The sequence below is a fragment of the Mesoplodon mirus genome (assembly GCF_964341445.2).
Source record: "Mesoplodon mirus genome assembly, chromosome: 4".
NCBI classification, from domain to species: domain Eukaryota; kingdom Metazoa; phylum Chordata; class Mammalia; order Artiodactyla; family Ziphiidae; genus Mesoplodon; species Mesoplodon mirus.
In genome coordinates, this window is record NC_138979.1 from 101911549 (window position 1) to 101935945 (window position 24397).

Here is a 24397-nt window from a genome sequence, read left to right on the forward strand (position 1 = left end):
CTACACGCAGAGGCGGGGCCAAATCCAAAGCTGAGCCCCGGGAGCTGTGAGAACAAAGAGAAGAAAGGGAAATCTCTCCCAGCAGCCTCAGGAGCAGCGGATTAAATCTCCACAATCAACTTGATGGTACCCTGTATCTGTGGAATATATGAATAGACAACGAATCATCCCAAATTGAGGAGGTGGACTTTGAGAGCAAGATTTATTATTTTTTCCCATTTGCCTCTTCTTGTGAGTGTGTATGTGTATTCTTCTGTGTGAGATTTTGTCTGCATAGCTTTGCTTTCACCATTTGTCCTAGGGTTCTATCCGTCCGTTTTTTGTTTTTTTCTTTACTTTAAAATAATTTTTTTCTTAATAATTATTTTTTATTTTAATAACTTTATTTTATCTTACTTTATTTAATTTTATCCTCTTTCTTTCTTTCTACTTTTTATCCCTTTTATTCTGAGCCGTGTGGATGAAAGGCTCTTGGTGCTGCAGCCAGGAGTCAGTGCTGTGCCTCTGAGGTGGGAGAGCCAACTTCAGAACACTGATCCACAAGACATCTCCCAGCTCCACATAATATCAAACAGCGAAAATCTACTAGGGATCTCCATCTGAACACCAGCACCCAGCTTCACTCAACGACCAGCAAGCTACAGCGCTGCACACCCTATGCCAAACAACTAGCAAGACAGGAACACAACCCCACCCATTAGCAAAGAGGCTGCCTAAAAGCATAATAAGTCCACAGACACCCCCAAACACATCACCAGATGTGGACCTGGACACCAGACAGGCAAGATCCAGCCTCATCCACCAGAACACTGGTACTAGTCCCCTCCACCAGGAAGCCTACACAACCCACTGAACCACCTTTAGCCACTGGGGACAGACACCAAAAACAACGGGAACTACGAACCTGTAGCCTGCAAAAAGGAGACCCCAAACAGTAAGATAAGCAATATGAGAAGACAGAAAAACACACAAAAGAAGAAGGAGCAAGATTAAAACCCATCAGACCTAACAAATGAAGAAGAAATAGGCAGTCTACCTGAAAAAGAATTCAAAATAATGATAGTAAAGATGATCCAAAATCTTGGAAATAGAATAAAGAAAATGAAAGAAACATTTAGGGCTTCCCTGGTGGCGCAGTGGTTGAGAGTCTGCCTGCCGATGCAGGCGACACGGGTTCGTGCCCCGGTCTGGGAGGATCCCACATGCCGCAGAGCGGCTGGGCCCGTGGGCCATGGCCGCTGAGCCTGCGCGTCCGGAGCCTGTGCTCTGCAACGGGAAAGGCCCACATACCACAAAAAAAAAAAAAAAAAAAAAAAAAAAGAAACATTTAACAAGGACCTAGAAAAACTAAAGATGAAATAAGCAACGATGAACAACACAATAAATGAAATTAAAAATACTCTAGATGGGATCAATAGCAGAATAACTGAGACAAAAGAACAGATAAGTGACCTGGAAGATAAAATAGTGGAAATAACTACTGCAGAGCAGAAAAAAGAAAAAAGAATGAAAAGAACTGAGGACAGTCCCAGAGACCTCTGGGACAACATTAAACGAACCAACATTCGAATTATAGGGATCCCAGAAGAAGAAGAGAAAAAGAAAGGGACTGAGAAAATACTTGAAGAGATTATAGTTGAAAACTTCCCTAATATGGGAAAGGAAATAGTTAATCAACTCCAGGAAGCACAGAGAGTGCCATACAGCATAAATCCAAGGAGAAACATGCCAAGACACATATTACTCAAACTGTCAAAAATTAAATACAAAGGGCTTCCCTGGTGGCGCAGTGGTTGGGAGTCCACCTGCCGATGCAGGGGGCATGGGTTCATGCCCCGGTCTGGGAGGATCCCTATGCCACAGAGCGGCTGGGCCCATGAACCATGGCCACTGAGCCTGCGCGTCCGGAGCCTATGCTACAGAGCGGGAGAGGCTGCAGCGGTGAGAGGCCCACGTACCGAAAAAAAAAAAAAAAAAAAAAAAAAAAAAAAATTAAATACAAAGAAAACATATTAAAACCAGCAAGGGAAAAACAACAAATAACACACAAGGGAATCACCATAAGGTTAACAGCTGATCTTTCAGCAGAAACTCTGCAAGCCAGAAAGGACTGGCAGGACATATTTAAAGTGATGAAGGAGAAATCCCAACAACCAAGATTACTCTACCCAGGAAGGATCTCATTCAGATTTCATGGAGAAATTAAAACCTTTACAGACAAGCAAAAGATGAGAGAGTTCAGCACCACCAAACCAGCTTTACAACAAATGCTAAAGGAACTTCTCTAGGCAAGAAACACAAGAGAAGGAAAAGATCTACAAAAACAAACCCAAAACAATTAAGAAAATGGCAATAGGAACATACCTATCAATAATTACCTTAAATGTAAATGAATTAAATGCTCCCACCAAAAGACACAGACTGGCTTAATGGATACAAAAACAAAACCCATATATATGCTGTCTACAAGGGACCCACTTCAGACCTAGAGACACATACAGACTGAAAGTAAGGGGATGGAAAAAGATATTCCATGCAAATGGAAATCAAAACAAAGCTGGAGTAGCAATTCTCATATCAGACAAAATAGACTTTAAAATAAAGACTATTAGAAGAGACAAAGAGGGACACTACATAATGATCAAGGGATCAATCCAAGAAGAAGATATAAAAACTGTAAACATTTATGCACCCAACATAGGAGCACCTCAATACACAAGGCAAATACTAACAGCCACAATAGGGGAACTCGACAGTAACACATTCATGGTAGGGGACTTCAATATCCCACTTGTATCAATGGACAGATCATCCAAAATGAAAATAAATAAGGCAACACAAGCTTTAAATGATACATTAAACAAGATGCACTTAATTGATATTTATAGGACATTCCATCCAAAAACAACAGAATACACATTTTTCTCAAGTGCACATGGAACATTCTCCAGGATAGATCATATCTTGGGTCACAAATCAAGACTTGGTAAATTTAAGAAAATTGAAATTGTATCAAATAACTTTTCTGACCACAACGCTATGAGACTAGATATAAATTACAGGAAAAGTTCTGTAAAAAGTACAAACACATGGAGACTAAACAATACACTACTTAATAACGAAGTGATCACTGAGGAAATCAAAGAGGAAATCGAAAAATACCTAGAAACAAATGACAATGGAGACACGACGAACCAAAACCTATGGGATGCAGCAAAAGCGGTTCTAAGAGGGAAGTTTATAGCAATACAATCCTACCTTAAGAAACAGGAAACATCTCGAATAAACAACCTAAACTTGCACCTAAAGCAATTAGAGAAAGAAGAACAAAAAATACCCCAAAGTTAGCAGAAGGAAACAAATCATAAAGATCAGATCAGAAATAAATGAAAAAGAAATGAAGGAAACGACAGCAAAGATCAGTAAAACTAAAAGCTGGTTCCTTGAGAAGATAAACGAAATTGATAAACCATTAGCCAGACTCATCAAGAAAAAAAGGGAGAAGACTCAAATCAATAGAATTAGAAATGAAAAAGGAGAAGTAACAACTGACACTGCAGAAATACAAAGGATCATGAGAGATTACTACAAGCAACTCTATGCCAATAAAATGGACAACCTGCAAGAAATTGACAAATCCTTAGAAATGCACAACCTGCCAAGACTGAATCAGGAAGAAATAGAAAATATGAATAGACCAATCACAAGCACTGAAATTGTGATTAATTGTGATTTAATTGTGATTAAAAATCTTCCAACAAGGGCTTCCCCGGTGGCGCAGTGGTGGAGAGTCCGCCTGCCGATGCAGGGGACACGGGTTCGTGTCCCGGTCCGGGAAGATCCCACATGCCGCGGAGCGGCTGGGCCCGTGAGCCATGGCCGCTGAGCCTGCGCGTCCGGAGCCTGTGCTCCGCAACGGGAGAGGCCACAAGAGTGAGAGGCCCGCGTACCGCGAAAAAAAAAAAAAAAAAATCTTCCAACAAACAAAAGCCCAGGACCAGATGGCTTCACAGGCGAATTCTATCAAACATTTAGAAAAGAGCTAACACCTATCCTTCTCAAACTCTTCCAAAATATAGCAGAGGGAGGAACACTCCCAAACTCATTCTACGAGGCTACCATCACCTTGATACCAAAACCAGACAAGGATGTCACAAAGAAAGAAAACGACAGGCCAATATCACTGATGAACATAGATGCAAAAATCCTCAACAAAATACTAGCAAACAGAATCCAACGGCACAATAAAAGGATCATGCACCATGATCAAGTGGGGTTTATTCCAGGAATGCAAGGATTCTTCAATATATGCGAATCAATCAACGTGATATACCATATTAACAAATTGAAGGAGAAAAACCACATGATCATCTCAATAGATGCAGAGAAAGCTTTCGACAAAATTCAACACCCATTTATGATAAAAACCCTCCAGAAAGTAGGCATAGAGGGAACTTACCTCAACATAATAAAGGCCATATATGACAAACCTACAGCCAACATCATCCTCAATGGTGAAAAACTGAAACCATTTCCACTAAGATCAGGAACAAGACAAGGATGTCCACTCTCACCACTCTTATTCAACATAGTTCTGGAAGTTTTAGCCACAGCAATCAGAGAAGAAAAGGAAATAAAAGGAATCCAAATCGGAAAAGAAGAAGTAAAGCTGTCACTGTTTGCAGATGACATGATACTATACATAGAGAATCCTAAAGATGCCACCAGAAAACTACCAGAGCTAATCAATGAATTTGGTAAAGTTGCAGGATACAAAATTAATGCACAGAAATCTCTGGCATTCCTGTACACTAATAATGAAAAATCTGTAAGTGAAATAAAAAAAACACTCCCATTTACCACTGCAACAGAAAGAATAAAATATCTAGGAATAAACCTAAAGAGACAAAAGACCTGTATGCAGAAAATTATAAGACACTGATGAAAGAAATTAAAGATGATACAAATAGATGGAGAGATATACCATGTTCCTGGATTGGAAGAATCAATATTGTGAAAATGACTCTACTACCCAAAGCAAACTACACATTCAATGCAATCCCTATCAAACTACCACTGGCATTTTTCACAGAACTAGAACAAAAAATTTCACAATTTGTATGGAAACACAAAAGACCCCGAATAGCCAAAGCAATCTTGAGAACGAAAAACTGAGCTGGAAGAATCAGGCTCCCGGACTGCAGACTATACTACAAAGCTACAGTAATCAAGACAGTATGGTACTAGCACAAAAACAGAAAGATAGATCAATGAGACAGGATAGAAACCCAGAGATAAACCCATGAACATATGGTCATCTTATCTTTGATAAAGGAGGCAGGAATGTACAGTGGAGAAAGGACAGCCTCTTCAATAAGTGGTGCTGGCAAAACTGGACAGGGACATGTAAAAGTATGAGATTAGAACACTCCCTAACACCATACACAAAAATAAGCTCAAAATGGATTAAAGACCTAAATGTAAGGCCAGACACTATCAAACTCTTAGAGGAAAACATAGGCAGAACACTCTATGACATAAATCACAGCAAGATCCTTTTCGACCCACCTCCTAGAGAAATGGAAATAAAAAGAAAAATAAACAAATGGGACCTAATGAAACTTCAAAGCTTTTGCACAGCAAAGGAAACCATAAAAAAGACCAAAAAGACAACCCTCAGAATGGGAGAAAATATTTGCAAATGAAGCAACTGAAAAAGGATTAATCTCCAAAATTTACAAGCAGCTCTTGCAGCTCAATAGCAAAAAACAAACAACCCAATCCAAAAATGGGCAGAAGACCTAAACAGACATTTCTCCAAAGATATACAGATTGCCAACAAACACATGAAAGAATGCTCAATATCATTAATCATTAGAGAAATGCAAATCAAAACTACAATGAGATATCATCTCACACCGGTCAGAATGGCTATCATCAAAAAATCTAGAAACAATAAATGCTGGAAAGGGTGTGGAGAAAAGGGAACACTCTTGCACTGCTGGTGGGAATGTGAATTGGTACAGCCACCATGGAGAACAGTATGAGGTTCCTTAAAAAACTACAAATAGGGCTTCCCTGGTGACGCAGTGGTTGAGAGTCCGCCTGCCGATGCAGGGGACGCGGGTTCGTGCCCTGGTCCGTGAGGATCCCGCATGCCGCGGAGCGGCTAGGCCCGTGAGCCATGGCCGCTAAGCCTGTGCTCCGCAACAGTAGAGGCCACAACAGTGAGAGGCCCGCGTACCGCAAAAAACAAACAAACAAACAAAAAAACTACAAATAGAACTACCATATGACCCAGCAATCCCATTACTGGCCATATACCCTGAGAAAACCATAATTCAAAAAGAGTCATGTACCAAAATGTTCATTGCAGCTCTATTTACAATAGCCAGGAGATGGAAACAATCTAAGTGTCCATCATCGGATGGATGAATGGATAAAGAAGATGTGGCACATATATACAATGGAATATTTCTCAGCCATAAAAAGAAACGAAATTGAGTTATTTGTAGTGAGGTGGATGGACGTAGAGTCTGTCAGAGTGAAGTAAGTCAGAAAGAGAAAGACAGGGGCTTCCCTGGTGGCGCAGTGGTTGAGAGTCCGCCTGCCGATGCAGGGGACGTGGGTTCGTGTTGCGGTCCGGGAGGATCCCACATGCCGCGGCTGGGCCCGTGAGCCATGGCCGCTGAGCCTGCGCACCCGGAGCCTGTGCTCTGCAACGGGAGAGGCCTCAACAGTGAGAGGCCCGCGTACCGCAAAAAAAAAAAAAGAAAGAGAAAGACAAATACCGTATGCTAACACATATATATGGAATCTAAGTAAAAAAAAAAATATATCATGAAGAACCTATGGGTAAGACGGAAATAAAGACACAGACCTACTAGAGAATGGACTTGAGGATATGGGGAGGGGGAAGGGTAAGCTGTGACAAAGTGAGAGAGTGCCATGGACATATATACACTACCAAACGTAAAATAGATAGCTAGTGGGAAGCAGCCGCATAGCACAGGGAGATCAGCTCGGTGCTTTGTGACCACCTGGATGGGTGGGATAGGGAGGGTGGGAGGGAGGGAGACGCAAGAGGGAGGAGATATGGGAACATATGTATATGTATAACTGATTCACTTTGTTATAAAGCAGAAACTAACACACCATTGTAAAGCAATTATCCTCCAATAAAGATGTAAAAAAAAAAGAATCTACCTGCCAATGCAGGGCACATGTGTTTGAGCCCTGGTCTGAGAAGATCCCACATGCTGCGGAGCAACTAAGCCCATGTGCCACAACTACTGAGCCTGTGCTCTAGAGCCTGCAAACCACAACTACTGAGCCTGCGAGGCACAACTAGTCAGCCCACGTGCCACAACTACTGAAGTCCACAAGCCTAGAGCTGTAGTACACAACAAGAGAAGTCACCGCAACTAGAAGCCCGCGCACAGCAACGAAGACCCAACCAAATATAAATAAATAAATAACAGCCCTAAATAAGTAAATAAATAAATAAAATTTTAAAAATGCATGAACTTGAATTTCAGTAGTAATATTACTACTTCTAAGGATTATCCTTTCCACAACTGGATTACCAACTGCGAAATCATCATTTTTCGGATTCTGCTGTTATATTCTTATGCCATATGTCATATTATGAACCAGAACAACTTTCTAAATCTAGCTTAGTCGGCTCTGAAATACTCAAACACTTTTGTTTTCGTCTTTTTTATTTAAGTTTTTAAATAAAGAGAAAAAAAATTTAAAGAAACATGAAAAGAGAAGGAAGAAAAAAAATTACAATCACACAAACTCCTCCTCCTACCCAGAGTTAACCACTGTTAACATTTTGGCATATTTGTCTATAGCATATATTTTTTAGAAAAACAAAACTCTCCATTGTTATAAGGAACTCAAACAAATATACAAAGGAATATACAAAGACAAAAGTTTTGAAAAATCATTCAAAACCCAAAATTGACCAAAATTATTATTAAAATACTAAGTGATTATTAAAGATGTCTTTACATGTACTTACTTATACAGATAGAAGGACAGAGAAGAAATTTAGAGGGAAAAAAAAGGCCACTTTAAATAGTATTAAATTTAACTATACTTTAGGGGCTTCCCTGGTGGTGCAGTGGTTAAGAATCCACTTGCCAATGCAGGGGACACGGATTTGAGCCCTGGTCCAGGAAGATCCCACATGCTGTGAAGCAACTAAGCTGATGTGCCAGAACTACTGAGCCTGCACTCTAGAGCCCTCAAGCCACAACTACTGAGCCCTTGTGCGACAACTACTGAAGCCCGCATGCCTAGAGCCCATGCACTGCAACAAGTGAAGCAACCACAATAAGAAGCCCACACACCACAATGAAGAGTAGCCCCCGCTTGCCACAACTAGAGAAAGCCCGCGCGCACCAACAAAGACCCAATGCAGCCATAAATAAATAAATTTATATTTTAAAAAATTTTAACTATATACTTTAAAATAATAAAAGAAAATCAAGCTGAAGGAATTTTTGAACTTCGAGTATTTCTTTACAAGAGCTATCTCCTAAGAAGGAAAAAGTATAAAATATAAAGCAGTTTTAGTCATTACGCTTTTTTATTTAACTATGTATGTCTCAATTTTAGACAATTTCTATTGACTGAAAACATTAGTCTCACCCCTCCTCCAATCTCCCCTTTCTTCATCTCTATATTTTGTTATTTTTGTTTCTTCCAGGTTAACAACATTCATATCCAGTTCTGTAACTATGGATGTCTCAATTTTAGACAATTTCTATTGACTGAGAACATTATTCTCCCCCCTCCTCCAATCTCCCCTTTCTTCATCTCTATATTTTGTTATTTTTGTTTTTTCCAGGTAAACAACATTCATATCCAGTTCTGTAATTATAATTCATATGGCTGTTTAATATTAGTTCTGTATTTAAATATTTATTTATTTATTTCATTTATTTTTGGCTGTGTCAGGGCATAGTTGCGGCACGTGGGATCTTGATTGCGGCACGCGGGATCATTCATTGCAGCATACAGGCTCTTCATTGTGGCACATGGGTTTCTCTTTAGTTGTGGCGCACAGGTTTTCTCTCTCTAGTTGTGGTGTGTGGGCTCCAGAGCATGTGGGCTCTGTAGTTTGCGGCCCGCCGGCTTAGTTGCCCCACAGCATGTGGGATCTTAGTTCCCCAACCAGGGATCGAACCTGTGTCCCCTGCACTGGAAGGCAGATCCTTTACCACTGGACGAGGGAAGTCCCAGTTCTGTATTTAAATGGATTCAATACTCATCATCAATTTTTCTGTCAAGCTTCTCCATTCCTGAATCCTTAATTTTGATTTACTCTCAACTGGCCAAGATTTGCTATCAAGCAGTTTTTTCCAGATGAACTCATAGGTCTTCAATTTCTTGAGTTTTTTCAGATGTGAAAAGACCTACCTGCTGTCTTTACATTAGAATAATATCTTGGGCTGGGTATGTATTCCAGGCCACACTTCCTTCTCTCAGAACTTTGTAGACATTACATGAAATTTTGCTGTAGAAAACTGAGGCAAACCTGGCTTTTCTCCTTGAATATAATTTGTTTTTCCTAACTAAAGAATTCTTTATCCTTGAAGTCCAAATCTTCCTAGAACATGGTATACACACTCAAATCTGCCAATTCAATTCTGTCTTTTCAGAAAAGTTCTCTTTGAATATATTTTCTGTTCCATTTGTTGGGTCATCTTTGACTGGCTTTCCTTTCCTTTTTTTTTTAAATGAATTTATTTATTTACCTATCTATCTATCTATCTATCTTTGGCTGCCTTGGGTCTTGCTACTGCACACAGGCTTTGTCTAGTCATGGCAAGTGGGGGCGACTCTTCGTTGTGGTGCATGGGCTTCTCATTGCAGTGGCTTCTCTTGTTGCAGAGCACAGGCTCTAGGCGCATGGGCTTCAGTAGTTGTGGCACACGGGCTTCATTGCTCCGCAGCATGTGGGATCTTCCTGGACCAGGGATTGAACCCGTGTCCCCTGCATTGGCAGGCGGATTCTTAACCACTGCAACACCAGGGAAGTCCTGGCTTTCCTTTTCTATTGGTTTTTCTCATAAAACTTTTTTCATCTGTGTTTCAGATTACCTCGTATCTTTCCTTTAATATCTGTAATTTCATTTTCAGCAATGTATATTCTGTTCCTTGCTTTTGTCTAATTTATTAGTTTCACTGATCTTCAATTTGTTTCCTTAGTTCTACAGTCTCCCTTTTCATTTCATTCTGTTGTTTTATCACCTTATCTTTGAGTCTTATTTTACCAAATTAATGTTGATATTAACTTGCTCCACAGCAGCACTGTCCCAAAGAACTTTCTGAGATGACAAAAATGTTATATGTATGCACTGTCCAATATGGTATCCACTAGTCATGTGCGGCTATTAAGCACTTGAAATGTGCCTGGTGTAACTGAAGAACTGAATTTTCTATTTTAATTAATTTCAAAATAAATACACGTATCCCCCACTTTTCAAAAGTTCACTTTATGACACTTTGCTCTTACAAAACACCTATGTTAGTACCTATTTTTGCTAACTGAAGGGAATCCAAAGAAGATTTTTGCTTTTGTGAGAAAAGGTGAAAAATGAAAATATTATTCAGCATTTGTTTTACAGGAAGTTGTTACAGAGGCTTTATGTATAAAGCTATACATCTGACCACTACCCACCTGTACAGCTTCCCCCTATTCCGCTCATCCCTTCCGTTTATGCCTCTGCTGTTTATGCTCTAGCCACAGAGGCATTCTTTCAGAGGCATTCTTCAGGTCCTTAAATGTATCAAGCGGCATCCTCCCGCCTAAGGTCCTTGACATGCTGTTCCTCTTGTGTGAAATGCTCTTTTCCCTTTCATTGCTTGGTTTATTACTTCTACTTAGCTTTCAAATCTCAACTCAATTCTCACTTCCTCAGGGAAGCCTTCCCTGATCCTCAAAATCAGGCCAGTTCCCCTGTTATGTGTTTTTATAACACTACTTTTCATCCACTCCATTAATCACAGTATATAATTCACTCCACTTATCAAACATGTAATTATTTCATTCATGCTGTTTTTGCCACTAAATTCTAAACTCCATAAGGACAGAGACAATCCTTCCTCACAAATATGGATGGGAAGTCATTAGAATAGTACTTAGGGGACTTCCCTGGTGGTTCAGTGGTTAAGAATCTGCCTGCCGGGCTTCCCTGGTGGCGCGGTGGTTGAGAGTCCGCCTGCCGATGCAGGGGACACGGGTTCGTGCCCCAGTCTGGGAAGATCCCACATGCCGCGGAGCGGCTGGGCCCGTGAGCCACGGCCACTGAGCCTGCGCGTCTGGAGCCTATGCTCCGCAACGGGAGAGGCCACAACAGTGAGAGGTCCGCGTACCGCAAAAAAAAAAAAAAAAAGAAAAGAAAAGAAAAGAAAAAAGAATCTGCCTGCCAATGCAGCGGACACGGGTTTGAGCCCTGGTCTGGGAAGATACCACATGCCGCAGAGCAACTAAGCCCATGCGCCACAACTACTGAGCCTGTGCTCTAGAGCCTGTGAGCCACAACTACTGAGCCTACGTGCCACAACTACTGAGCCTACGTGCCACAACTACTGAAGACTACACACCTAGAGCCCGTACTCCACAACAAGAGAAGCCACCGCAATGAGAAGCCCGTGCACCGCAACAAATAGTAGCCCCCATTCGCTGCAACTACAGAAAGCCCACGCGCAGGCTTAACCTAAAACAGCCAAAAAATAAATATAGAAATAAATTTATTTAAAAAAAAAAGAGTACTTAGCACAAAATATTCAATAAGTGTGGAATGAATGAATGGGTGGGGTGACCAAATAAATGACAGCTCATCTTTTGATACTAGATGAGACTAGGAATCCGACAGAAGGTTAAGAGGAAAACTGAGAGGCTGCCAAGACAATACAATGAGGTAAAAGTCTTTTCAACAGGGCTTCCCTGGTGGCGCAGTGGTTGAGAGTGCGCCTGCCGATGCAGGGGACACGGGTTCGTGCCCCGGTCTGGGAAGATCCCACATGCCGCGGAGCGGCTGGGCCCATGAGCCATGGCCGCTGAGCCTGCGCGTCCGGAGCCTGTGCTCCGCAAAGGGAGAGGCCACAACAGTGAGAGGCCCGCGTACCGCAAAAAAAAAAAAAAGTCTTTTCAACAAATAGTGCTGAGACAACTGGATATACACATACAAAAAGATGAACTTGGGCCCTTACCTTACAGCATATACAAAAATAATTCAAAAAAAACTATTCAAGATGGATCAGTGAAGTAAATGTGAAAGCTAAAACTATAAAATTTTTACAAAAAAACAGGAGAAAATCTTTAAGACTTTGGGCTACACAAAAGATTTCTTAGATATGACACAAAAAACACAGTCCATTAAAAGTTTGATGAACCAGACATCATCAAAATTCAAAAATTTGCACTTCAAAGGATAGCATTAAGAAGATGAAAAGAAGAAATATTTGCAAATCACATATCTGATAAGGATGTGTATCTAGAATATACAAAGAACTCTTACAACTCAACAAGAAGACAAACAACACAATAAAAAATTGACAAAAGATCTGAATAGACATTTCACCAAAGATATCCAAGTGGCAGGAAAAGATTCTCAACATCATTAGTCATTAGAGAAATGCAAATCAAAACCACATGGAGATACAACTTCACTAGGAAGATACCACCCACTTGAAAGACTATAATCGAAAAGACAGATAATAATAAATGTTGGTGAGCATGTAGAAAAATTTGCACCCTCATACATTGCTGGTAGGAATAGAAAACGATGCAGCCACTTTGGAAAGCAGCGTGGCAGTTCCTCAAATGTTAACCAGTTACCATATGACCTAGCAAAACCCAAGAGAAATGAAAACACAGACCTACACAAAAATGTGTACACAAATGTTTATAGTAGAATTATTCAGAATAGCCAAAAAGTGGAAACAACCCAAATGTCTATCAAATGATGAATGGATAAACAAAATGTGGTAAAATCAAACGATGGAATACTATCCAGCAATAAAAAAAGAATGAGGTGCTGATAGATGCTATAAGACAGATAAACCTTAAAACTATGCTAAAAGGGCTTCCCTGGTGGCGCAGTGGTTGAGAGTCCGCCTGCCGATGCAGGGGACACAGGTTCGTGCCCCGGTCTGGGAAGATCCCGCATGCTGCGGAGCAGCTGGGCCCGTGAGCCATGGCCGCTGAGCCTGCGCGTCCGGAGCCTGTGCTCCCCAACGGGAGAGGCCACAACAGTGAGAGGCCCGCGCACCGCAAAAAAAACAAAAAAACAAAAAAACAAAACAAAAAAAACACAACTATTCTAAAAGAGGGACTTCCCTGGTGGTCCGGTGGTAAAGAATCCACCTCCCAATGCAGGGGACACAGGTTCAATCTCTGGTTGGGGAACTAAGATCCCACATGCCGCAGGGCAACTAAGTCCACATGCCACAACTACAGAGCCCACGAGCCCTGGAGCCTGCACACCACAACTAGAGAAAAACCCACATGCCACAACTAGAGAGAAGCCCGTGCGCCGCAACAAAAAGCCCACGCCTCAATGAAAGATCCTGCACGCCTCAACAAAAGATCCTGCATGCCTCAACAAAGACCCCACGTACTTCAACTAAGACCCAAGCAGCAAAAATAAATTAATTTTTTAAAAAAACTATGCTAAAAGAAAAACGCCAATATAAAAGACCACATATTTTATGATTCTATTTCTATGAAATGTTCAAAAAGTGCAAATTTGTGGAGATTTGCCTGGGGATAAGGGTAGAAACAAGGATTAAATGTAAGTAGCCATGAGGAATCTTACAGGAATGATGAAAATGTTCTAAAACTGAATTATGGTGATATTTTACACAACTCAATAAACTTATTAAAAATTATTAAACTGTAAATTTTAAATGTGTAGATTTTATAAAATGTAAATTATACCTCAGTAAAGCTAAACTTTTTTTAAAAAAACTAGGGGAGTTGTGGAGTGAGCACAGGATAGCCAAGATAATGGTTTTAGACTTGCTCAGTCTGTTAATGAGATAGCCAGGTGTCCTGAAAAATTAGAAAGTTGATAAAAATATTGGACTACAGAGACCCAATAATACAGATTTTTGGAGTCACCAGAAAGACATGACAAAGGGACTTTCTGACATATCTTCAACACACCCTGAAAAGATCTTCACTTGACTATGCTAATTCTCAATTTTTCCTTTTCTAAGTTCTTCAACAAATAGTCTATCCATTGCTTCCATTTCTTCTTCCACCCCATACTTTTTTTAATCTCCTAAAGTCTGTGTTCCTTTCTTACCTTATTGTTGAAGCTATTCTCTCAACTCACTTATGATACCCTATTTTCAAAACTAATGGCCCTTTTTCTGTTTCCATTCTTTTTAACTCATCTAAAAAAAAAAAGCCCTGTCAAACTCCCATGCTTGAAATTCATCTCTTAGCTTATACAACCTTATACTATTTCTGGTCCTCTTCCCACTTCTCTGCTTCTGTTTTCTTTACCAAATCCTTTCACCTCCTACCCCCACTCACATCTTATCAAAATAAGGGAGAACCTATGCTCCCAAAATAAGAGAGAATTTGGTTTTCATTTCTTCTCTTCTCACTTACAAAATCCATTTTATTTATTAACCCCAACCCACTGCAAGTCACCATGATTTCTCCATCTCCATTAATTGTCCTTATGGCATTTTTCAGGTCTTTGTTCTACTTCCCCAATTAAAAAATAAATTCAGAGAACATTAACTTGGTTTTTTTCAATTTTGTAAACACTGAAAGCAACCAATGCATTATTATACGTACAATAAATGAAATTCAGTACCTGTTTCTGACTCATCAAAAAATGACTTCCCTGGTGGCTCAGTGGTTAAGAATTCACCTGCTAATGCAGGGGACACGGGTTCGAGCCCTGGTCCGGGAAGATCCCACATGCCACGGAGCAACTAAGCCCATGCACCACAACTACTGAGCTCTAGAGCCCGCTAGCCACAACTACTGAGTCCATGTGCCACAACTACTGAGCCTGCGTGCCTACAGCCCGTGCTCTGCAACAAGAGAGGCCACCGCCATGAGAAGCCCGCGCACCGCAACGAAGAGTTGCCCCCGCTCCCTGCAACTAGAAAAAGCCCACGCGCAGCAATGAAGACCCAACGCAGCCAAAAATAAATACACAAAAAATAAATTAATTAAAAAAAAATTACTAGGACCATCCTAAGATCCTTGGGAAGATATTTTGATCCAGCTTGGAAACTGTATTTTAAACATAATTAGAAACCTAAGAACTTTGTACGATTCTTTTCATATACACACTTAAAGTTGTAATAAACTTTCCTGGCAGGAATTTATGCCCAGATGACTAAAGATATTCAAGCTAAAAATGTTAAAGTTCTACAAAGCAAATTTAAATTCCTCTAGGTTTCTAAAATTTGGAATCACAAAGCACAAAACTATAAATCTCAAGTGACATCTCGAAACACATGGCTCTAGGCTATTCTTTCGCAGACTATTTGCTTCAAATGTTAATATCTTCAAAACAATTAATAATAACTTACCAAATCCCAAAGCCCAACTTGTCCAGATCTGGCCCCAGCTGCCACCAAAGTTCTAATTTCTGATGGGTGGAGAGCCATTGAGAATATTGGGCCTTTGGTAACTTTATAAACAGTATCTTCACTAATGATCATGCCATTTAAATTGGCTTTGTAGCTAAGAAGATTAAAAGGTTAAATTTAGAAGCAAAACCAAACTCAGTAGTCAAAACAAGTAAAAGATGATTCGAAAAAGTAAAATCACAATTAGTAAATGTGGGAAAATATTCAACTTCCTGGCAACCAAGGAAATAAAATTAAACAATGGGGTACTATTTTTCACTTATAAAAGCTAGGAGGCTGCAGTTAAACATACATTCATATATATTGCTAACAGCAGAGTAAATTCATTTAAGATTTTCAGAAATTTTTAAAAAAGATTTTGGAAAACAATCCAGCATGTCCTAAAAGCCATGAAAATGTCCATAATATTTGACACATTAATCCCAATTCTGGAATCTATCCTAAGGAAATAATCCCCTATCACAATATAAACTTCAACAAACACACATACAAACACTCAAAACTAAATAGAAAACAATTCCAAATACCAAAGGAGTAAGAGGAGGTTAGGTAAATTCTACCTGCTAAATCAAATATTATGCAATTATTCAATAAATTTAAAGACTCTAGTAACATGCAACCACAATGTTAACAGAAAAGCATAATGCAAAACTGTACATATATTAGAACATAACAAAGTAAAAATGTATGTGATTTCACTCATTTATTAAACGCTGAATGAATATATACTATGTGAAATGCACTGTTCTGGTTATTGAGACAAAATCCATGCATTCATGAAGCTTATATCCTAGTGGTATTGCATATGGTGATACACGAAAGGAAATACACAAAAACAACAGTTGTTAGGGTAGAAATATGATGGATAATTTTTCTCACCTCATTTTCAAATTTCCTGTAATGGTATAGTCTTTAAGTTATAAAGATCTCAGAAAATGTAAAACAAAGGCAAGGAATTTTAACTCACCTTTTAATGCTAGATAACTCCTTCTCAGTGTTTTTACTTCTTGTCTGAAACAATGGGAGAAACCAAAGCACTAAGTTAATATATGTACTAAAATTTGCTTAACAGATGATTCTAAAAGCTTGGGCTTACCCTCCCAAGTGATACCTTGCTCACTTCTGCCCAAGTCTGCAGAAATCCTTTAAATAGTTCACTGTTATCATCTCGATTTTCAGAAGTCATTTCTAAAGGCCCAGGAGGTAACAAAGGCTGTTATAAAAAATAAGAAAAAAAAGTTGGTTGTCGCTCTGCCCTAGAATGTAAGCTTAAGATTTCTTACTACTTTACTTTCAATACCAACAACAGTGGTGACACATAGTTAGCATTCAAAAACAGTTGTTCAATGAATGAATGCCAAGTATCCTGTAAAGTAATAACATGTATTATCTCATTTAATCCCCTTAATAATCCAGTGAATGAGATAGCACATTATAAAGACAGTGGAATGAAACTTAGAGAAGTTAATTTGTCCAAAGTTACACTTTCAATACCTGAAGTTGCTGGGAATTGATTCAGATCAGTTCAATTTCATACCTCAAAGTTATTACTCTATGTCAGTGTTTTTTATTTTTTTAATTGAAGCATAGTTGATTTACAATGTTGTGTCCATCTCTGCTGTACAGCAAAGTGACTCAGTTATACACATATAGACATTCTTTTTTTATATTCTTTTCCATTATGGTTTATCACAGGATACTGAATATAGTTCCCTGTGCTATACAGTAGTACCTTGCTGTTTACCCATCCTATATATAATAGTTTACATCTGCTAATCCCAAACTCCCAGTCCTTCCCTCCCCCACTGCCCCCCCTTGGCAACCACAAGTCTGTTCTCTATTTCTATGAGTTTCTGTTTTGTAGATAGGTTCGTTTGTGCCACATTTTAGATTCCACATATTAAGTGATATCATATGATATTTGTCTTTCTCTTTCTGTATGTCAGTGTTTTTTAAATCACAGGTTGTAACCCATAGGTCGTGAAATCATTTTAATACATTACAACCAACAGTGTGTTTTCATGAATGAGAAAAGAACAGACTAGGAAATACAAAAGCGTATCACATGTAGTAAGGATAAGTATCATTTCACAAAAGTTTTGTTTCAGTTGTGTGTGTGTGTGTGTGTGTGTGTGTGTGTGTGTGTGTGTGGAATGGGTTCAATGTAAATGTATTTCTTATCATGGATGGATGGAGGCTTCAAAAAGATTTGAAAGCTACTCTTCCCCTAGCAACTTAATTTGCAATTAGCTCTCAAAGCACCAGGCTAATCTTCCAATTTATAATTAAGCACTTAGATACAAAGTATTAAAAACAGTAGGTGCCCCTGAATAAAAAATATACTCATAATCTTATTTAGACAATAAATTTGGTAAATAAAACTCTTTCCACTCACTGATAGCATAAAATTAAACTACAGTAAGAGAACCCCATCACTACTGACATATATTATTTATTACTAATAATATTAATAACTACCATTTATTGCTTACTAAGTCCTTAATATAATGTAAGAAACTTTATAGATACTATTTCATTTATCCCTCACAACACCTCTTTGAGAGGTTTCTGCTATTGTTGCCATTTTAAAAATGGGGAAACTGGGGCTCAGAAAGACTAAGGAATTTACCCACAATCCCACACAGGGTAAGTCTGCAGAAATATAGAATCTAAGCCAGTCTTTTATGAGTTTGAAATCTTACTCATTAAACCATACAACAGCCAAGTATTAAATTAATGAAGTACAAATTAAACATAATTTAATGACTTTTTACTCTACTCTCAAACACTTCAAATTTTTTAGTATTTTATTGGTTAATATATTGTATTTGTACTCTTTCTTACATTTTCATCTGCTACTAATATTGGCTGGGTTGGAGTTGCTGGTAATGAAACTCCTGAAGGATCAACTTTTAGTAATCGCATTGACCTTCTACATCCAGTCTCATTTTCTTTCTTCTTAGGCTTCTTTCTAAAGGAGTGGGGGAAAAAATCATGTTATACTCATAAAAGTTATATGTATTTATTAATATCAAGAAGATAACATCTAGTAATCTATCTCACAGATATATTCACACATTGCAAAGATGTATATACATGGCTACACTGATTTTTTATTTTTCTTCGCCACACTGTGCAGCATGTGGAACTTTCCTAACCCAGGATCAAACCCGTGCCTCCTGCCATGGAAGCACGGAGTCTTAACCACTGGACCACCAGTGAAGTCCCTACACTGATTTTAATTAAAAGCCTGGAAACATGATAAATGTTCATCATGGGGAGGTGAGGGGTGTTAAATAAATTATGACATACATATCTAGCAGAATATTATGCAGTCATAAAAAAAGAAATAGATTTTTGTGTGCTGATATGACATGAACTCTAAGATACAAGAAGCAAAAACAAGGTCCAGCACATGTTGAATATGGTTCCATTTGCTTTTTTACAAAATATATACACATACATTTGTAATTGCTGAGATTACCTATGGAAGAATACACATGAAACTATTAACAGTGGTTTCCTCTAGGGAAAAGGCCTGGAGAACTAAGGTCCAGGATAGGAAAGAGACTTAAATTTTCATTGCATTGCCTTCCATATAGTTTACTTTTTTAAATCATATACATATCCGACTTTTTTTTTTTGTTGTTACACGGGCCTCTCACTCTTGTGGCCTCTCCTCTTGCGGAGCACAGGCTCCGGACGCACAGGCTCAACGGCCATGGCTCACGGGCCCAGCCGCTCCGCGGCACGTGGGATCCTCCCAGACCGGGGCACGAACCCACGTCCCCTGCCTCGGCAGGCGGACTCTCAACCACTGCGCCACCAGGGAAGCCCATATCCTACTTTTTTATGCATCATTTTTTTATTTTAAAAAAGTAGTTCAGAACTTCCAGTTTCCAGTTCCAAATTTAAAGAGCTTGAAAGTCACTGCACTGTCTTATCAAGTAAAAAGCTGAACAGACTAAAAAATCAACTCTTCTAGGATCCTTAAGAGAAATGAGGGCACAGTAGAAACTGCTGAGCCTAATACTGGAGAGACAGACAGGCAAATGCAAGAAGTCATGGCTTATTGGAGCAGACTTAGAAATGGAAACCATCATGGGAACCAGCACCAGGGTAGGAAAGCCTGAACTGTAATTGACCAATTGCTGGAGGTTCAGTGTACACAAGTCTGAGAGTTAAAAACTCCAGGGAAAACTAGACAGCTACATGTAAAATAATGGAACTAGAACATTTTCTTACACCATATACAAAAACAGACTCAAAATGGATTACAGGCTTTAATGTAAGACCTGAAACCATAAAACTCCTAGAAGAAAACACAGGTACTACACTCTTTGACATTGGTCTTAGCAATATTTTTTGGATGTGTCTCCTCAGGCAAGAGCAACAAAAGCAAAGAATAAACAAATGGGACCTAATCAAACTTAAAAGCTTTTGCAAAACAAAGGAAACCATCAACAAAATGAAAAGGCAACTGACTGAAGGGAAGAAGATTTGTGCAAATGATTTGTCCAATAACAGATTAATATCCAAAATAGATAAACAGCTCATATAACTCAACATCAAAAACAAAAAAAATCTGATTAAACAATGGGTAGAGGACCCAAAGAAGACAGAGATGGCCAACAGGCACAAATGAAAAGATTAGATCATCAGGGAAATACAAATGAAAACCACATTGAGATATCACCTCTCACCTGTGAGAATGGCTATCATCAGAAAGACCACAAATAACAAGTGTTGGCAAGGATGTGGAGAAAAGGGAACCTCTGTACACTGTTGGTGGGAATGTAAATTTGTGCAGCTACTGTGGAAAACAGTATAAATGTTCCTCAAAAGACTAAAAATAGAACTACCATATTATCCAGCAATTCCACTCCTGGGAATTTATGCAAAGAAAAGAAAAACACTCGTTCAAAAAGACACATGCAGGACTTCCCTGGTGGTGCAGTGGTTAAGAATCTGCCTGCCAGTGAAAGGGACACGGGTTCGAGCCCTGGTCTGGGAATATCCCACATACCGCGGAGCAACTAAGCCCGTGCACCACAACAACTGACCCTGTGCTCTAGAGCTCGTGAGCCACAACTACTGAGCCTGCGCGAAACAACTACTGAAGCCCATGCACCCTAGAGCCCGTGCACTGCAAGTATTGAGCCCATGCACCACACCTACTGAAGCCCACGTGCTCTAGGGCCCGCATGCCACAACTACTGAGCTCGTGTGCTGCAACTACCAAAGCCCGTGTACCTAGAGCCCATGCTCCACAACAAGAGAAGCCACCGCAATGAGAAGCCCACACACTGCAACAAAGAGTGGCCCTTACTCACTGCAACTAGAGAAAACCTGCACACAGCAACAAAGACCCAGTGCAGCCAAAAAGAAAAAAAAAATACATGCACCCCAATGTTCATAGCAGCATTTTTTTTATAATAGACAAGATATGGAAGCAACCTAAAAGTTCATCAACAGATGAATGGATAAAGAAGATGTGGTGTTTATATATATATATATATATATATATATATATATATATATATATATATACAATGTAATACTACATAGCCATAAAAAAGTGAAGTTTTCCCATTTGCAACAACATGACTGAAACTGGAGGCTATTATGCTTAGTGAAATAAATCAGACAGAAAAAGACAAATACTGTATGTTATCACCTACATGTGGAATCTAAAGCATAAAACAAATGAATGAATATAACAAAACAGAAACAGACTCACAGATATAGAGAACAAACTAGTGGTTACCAGTAGGAGAGGGAAGAGGGGAGGGGCAAGACAGGGGTAGGAGGTTAAGAGGTACAAACCACTTTGTACAAAATAAATAAGCTACAAGGATATATTTATAGCACAGGGAATACAGCCATCATTTTATTTATTTATTTATTTATTTATTTATTTTTCAGTACGCGGGCCTCTCACTGTTGTGGTCTCTCCCGCCGCGGAGCACAGGCTCCGGACGCGCAGGCTCAGCGACCATGGCTCACGGGCCCAGCCACTCCACGGCATGTGGGGTCTTCCCAGACCGGAGCACGAACCCACGTCCCCTGCATCGGCAGGCGGACTCTCAACCACTGCGCCACCTGGGAAGCCCCAGCCATCATTTTATAGTAACTATAAATGGAGTATAATCTATAAAAATTTTAAATCACCATGTTGTACACCTGAAAATAATATAATATTGTAAATCAACTACACTTAAACTGTACTGCTATGAAACCTAATATGAAGACCAAAAATTTGAAATGATCTCTGGCCCACGGCCTTAAAAAGACTGTAACCAGTACCTTTTAACTTAAATGTTACAACTTTAGCTTAACAATGAGGTATAAAGCAAAACCAAGTATACTTGTTATATACTTGGTTAAATACTGGTTAAATTTACCAAAGATTCCTCCAGAAGTCTTTGGTAAATTTAACAGTCTTTATTAACTTTTATAGTATTAAAATATTATAAGTAATGTGCCAATTTCAAAGTCCTCTAAATCTTTTGTCACAAAGATATTTATAGCACTGTAAACAGAACTAAAGCCTGATATCATATATTATTAAAACTGACATTTATCTCCAAAAGAATTTGACCTATGGTGACTGAACTCTGAAAAAAGTAAAAAGACTGGTAGTTGGAGAAAAGTAGATCTCTCACATTACTTAGTCAATGGCAGTTCCATTGTAATTTAGCCTTAATCTTTTTGCTGAAATGATCTAAATAACAAAAGATCCATAATAAAAATATTTTTAAAAAAAGAAATGAGCTATTAAGCCATGAAAAGACATGGGGGAACCTTAAATGCATATTACTAAAAAAAGCAGCCAACCTGAATGAGACTACATACTGTATGATTCCAAATACATGACTGACATTCAGGAAAAGGCAAAACTATGGAGGCAAAAATGATCAGTGATTGCAAGGGGTGAGGGTGATAAGGGATGAAAAGGCAGAGCACAGAGGATTTTAGGGCAGTGAAATACTCTGTACATTATAATGATAGATATATGTTATTATACATTTGTACAAACCCAAAGAATGAACAACACCAAGAGTGAATCCTAAGGTAAACTACAGATCTGGGGTGATTATGATGTATCAAGGTAGGTTCATCCTTGGTAACAAACGTACCACTCTGGTGAGTGATTCTGATAATGGGAGAAGCTATGCATGTGTTGGGCAGGAGATGGAAATCTCTGTAAATTACTCTCAATTTTGCTGTGAAACTAAAACTGCTCTAAAAATAAAATCTTAATAAAAAAGAAACCTCAAGGGGGCCTCACCCCCACAATTTTGTAAGATTTATATCCAGGAGCTTGACCAGTCCCTCAAAGTAAATATCAGAGAAAAATCTCCTCATGCTTCTAGCAGGGGGAGGAGAAAAGGAAGAGTTTTGAAATAGGCCAGAGCACTCTGTTCTTCTTAACAGGTCTGCCCTCAGGAGAAATAAGTTAACCAGAGCCTAACCTGCTAGGGTATTGTCAGAGGCTAACTAACCTGAGGAAGGGAAATACCCAACAGCAGCCCACTCTTGCCATCTTCTCCAACCTAAGGAGAGGAAAAAAACTAAAACACTTGTGAAGTTCACAATCCAAAGACATAGGTTCAGTCAGAGACTGAGAACTAATAACAAGACTACAGAATGCTCCCCTCCCCCAACATCTCACCACCACATTGCTAAAGACCTATTTATAACAGTTACTTTTCTTGGTACATCACATCCAGTTATCAAGAAAAAATTACAAGACACACTGAAAAGCAAAAAACACAATTTAAAGAAACAGAGCAGGGCTGCCCTGGTGATGCAGTGGCTGAGAGTCCACGTGCTGATGCAGGGGACACGGGTTCGTGCCCCAGTCCGGGAAGATCCCACATGCCGCGGAGCAGCTAGGCCCGTGAGCCATGGCCGCTGTGCCTGCGCTCCACAACGGGAGAGGCCACAACAGTGAGAGGCCAGCGTACCGCAAAAAAAAAAAAAAAAAAAAAAAAGAAAGAAACAGAGCAAGCTTCAAAACCAGACATGGCAGAAATGTTGAAATTATCACACTAAGAATTTAAAACAACTGTGATTAACATGCTAAGGGCTCCAATGGATAAAATAGACACCATGAAAGAACAGATAAGCGATGTCAACAGAGGGATGTAAATACTAAGAAAGAATGAAAAAGAAATGCCAGAGATCAAAAACACTATAATAGAAATGAAGAATGCCTTTGATGGGCTCAGTAATAGACTAGACATGGCTGAGGAAAGAATCTCTGACCTTGGGGATATCTCAATAGGAGTCTCTAAAACTGAAAAGCAAGGAGAAAAAGACAAAAAACAGAACAGAATAACCAAGAACGTAGATAACAAAAAAGTATAACATATAAATAATGGGAATACGGGAAGAAAAAAGTAATAGAAGAAATATTTGAAATAATAACTGAAAATTCCCCCCAAATTAGTGTCAGACACCAAACCACAGATCTACAAAGCTCAGAGAACATCAAGCTAGATAAATGAAGAAACAAAAATGAAAACAAACAAACAAAATCTACAACTAGGCAATTCATTTCCAAACTACAGAAAAATCAAAGATAAAATCCTGAAAGGAACCAGAAGGAAAAACCACTTTACCTACAGAGAACAAAGATAGAAATTAAATCTATCTTCTCAGAAACCATGCAGGCAAGGAGAGAGTGAAAATATTTAAAGTGTTGAGAGAAAAGAAAAACCCAACCTAGAATTCTGTACCCTGGGAAGTT

The 24397-nt window shown here is 39.2% G+C and overlaps 1 protein-coding gene across 7 annotated transcripts in view; it reads right to left on the reverse strand.

Annotated features, from left to right (window-relative positions):
• The window catches only part of WDR76 (WD repeat domain 76), a 73246-nt gene that overhangs the window by 17096 nt on the left and 31753 nt on the right, over positions 1-24397 (reverse strand). For 6 of the 7 annotated variants that reach the window (XM_082618557.1, XM_082618554.1, XM_082618560.1 and 3 more), the window contains 4 exons: positions 18487-18613; positions 16739-16855; positions 16610-16653; positions 15583-15736 (listed from right to left, as the gene is read on the reverse strand). In XM_082618557.1, the coding sequence (XP_082474683.1) occupies positions 15583-15736; positions 16610-16653; positions 16739-16855; positions 18487-18613 (442 nt within the window). The remainder of the gene's footprint in view (positions 1-15582; positions 15737-16609; positions 16654-16738; positions 16856-18486; positions 18614-24397) is intronic. The other variant, XM_082618555.1, reaches the window with a different exon arrangement.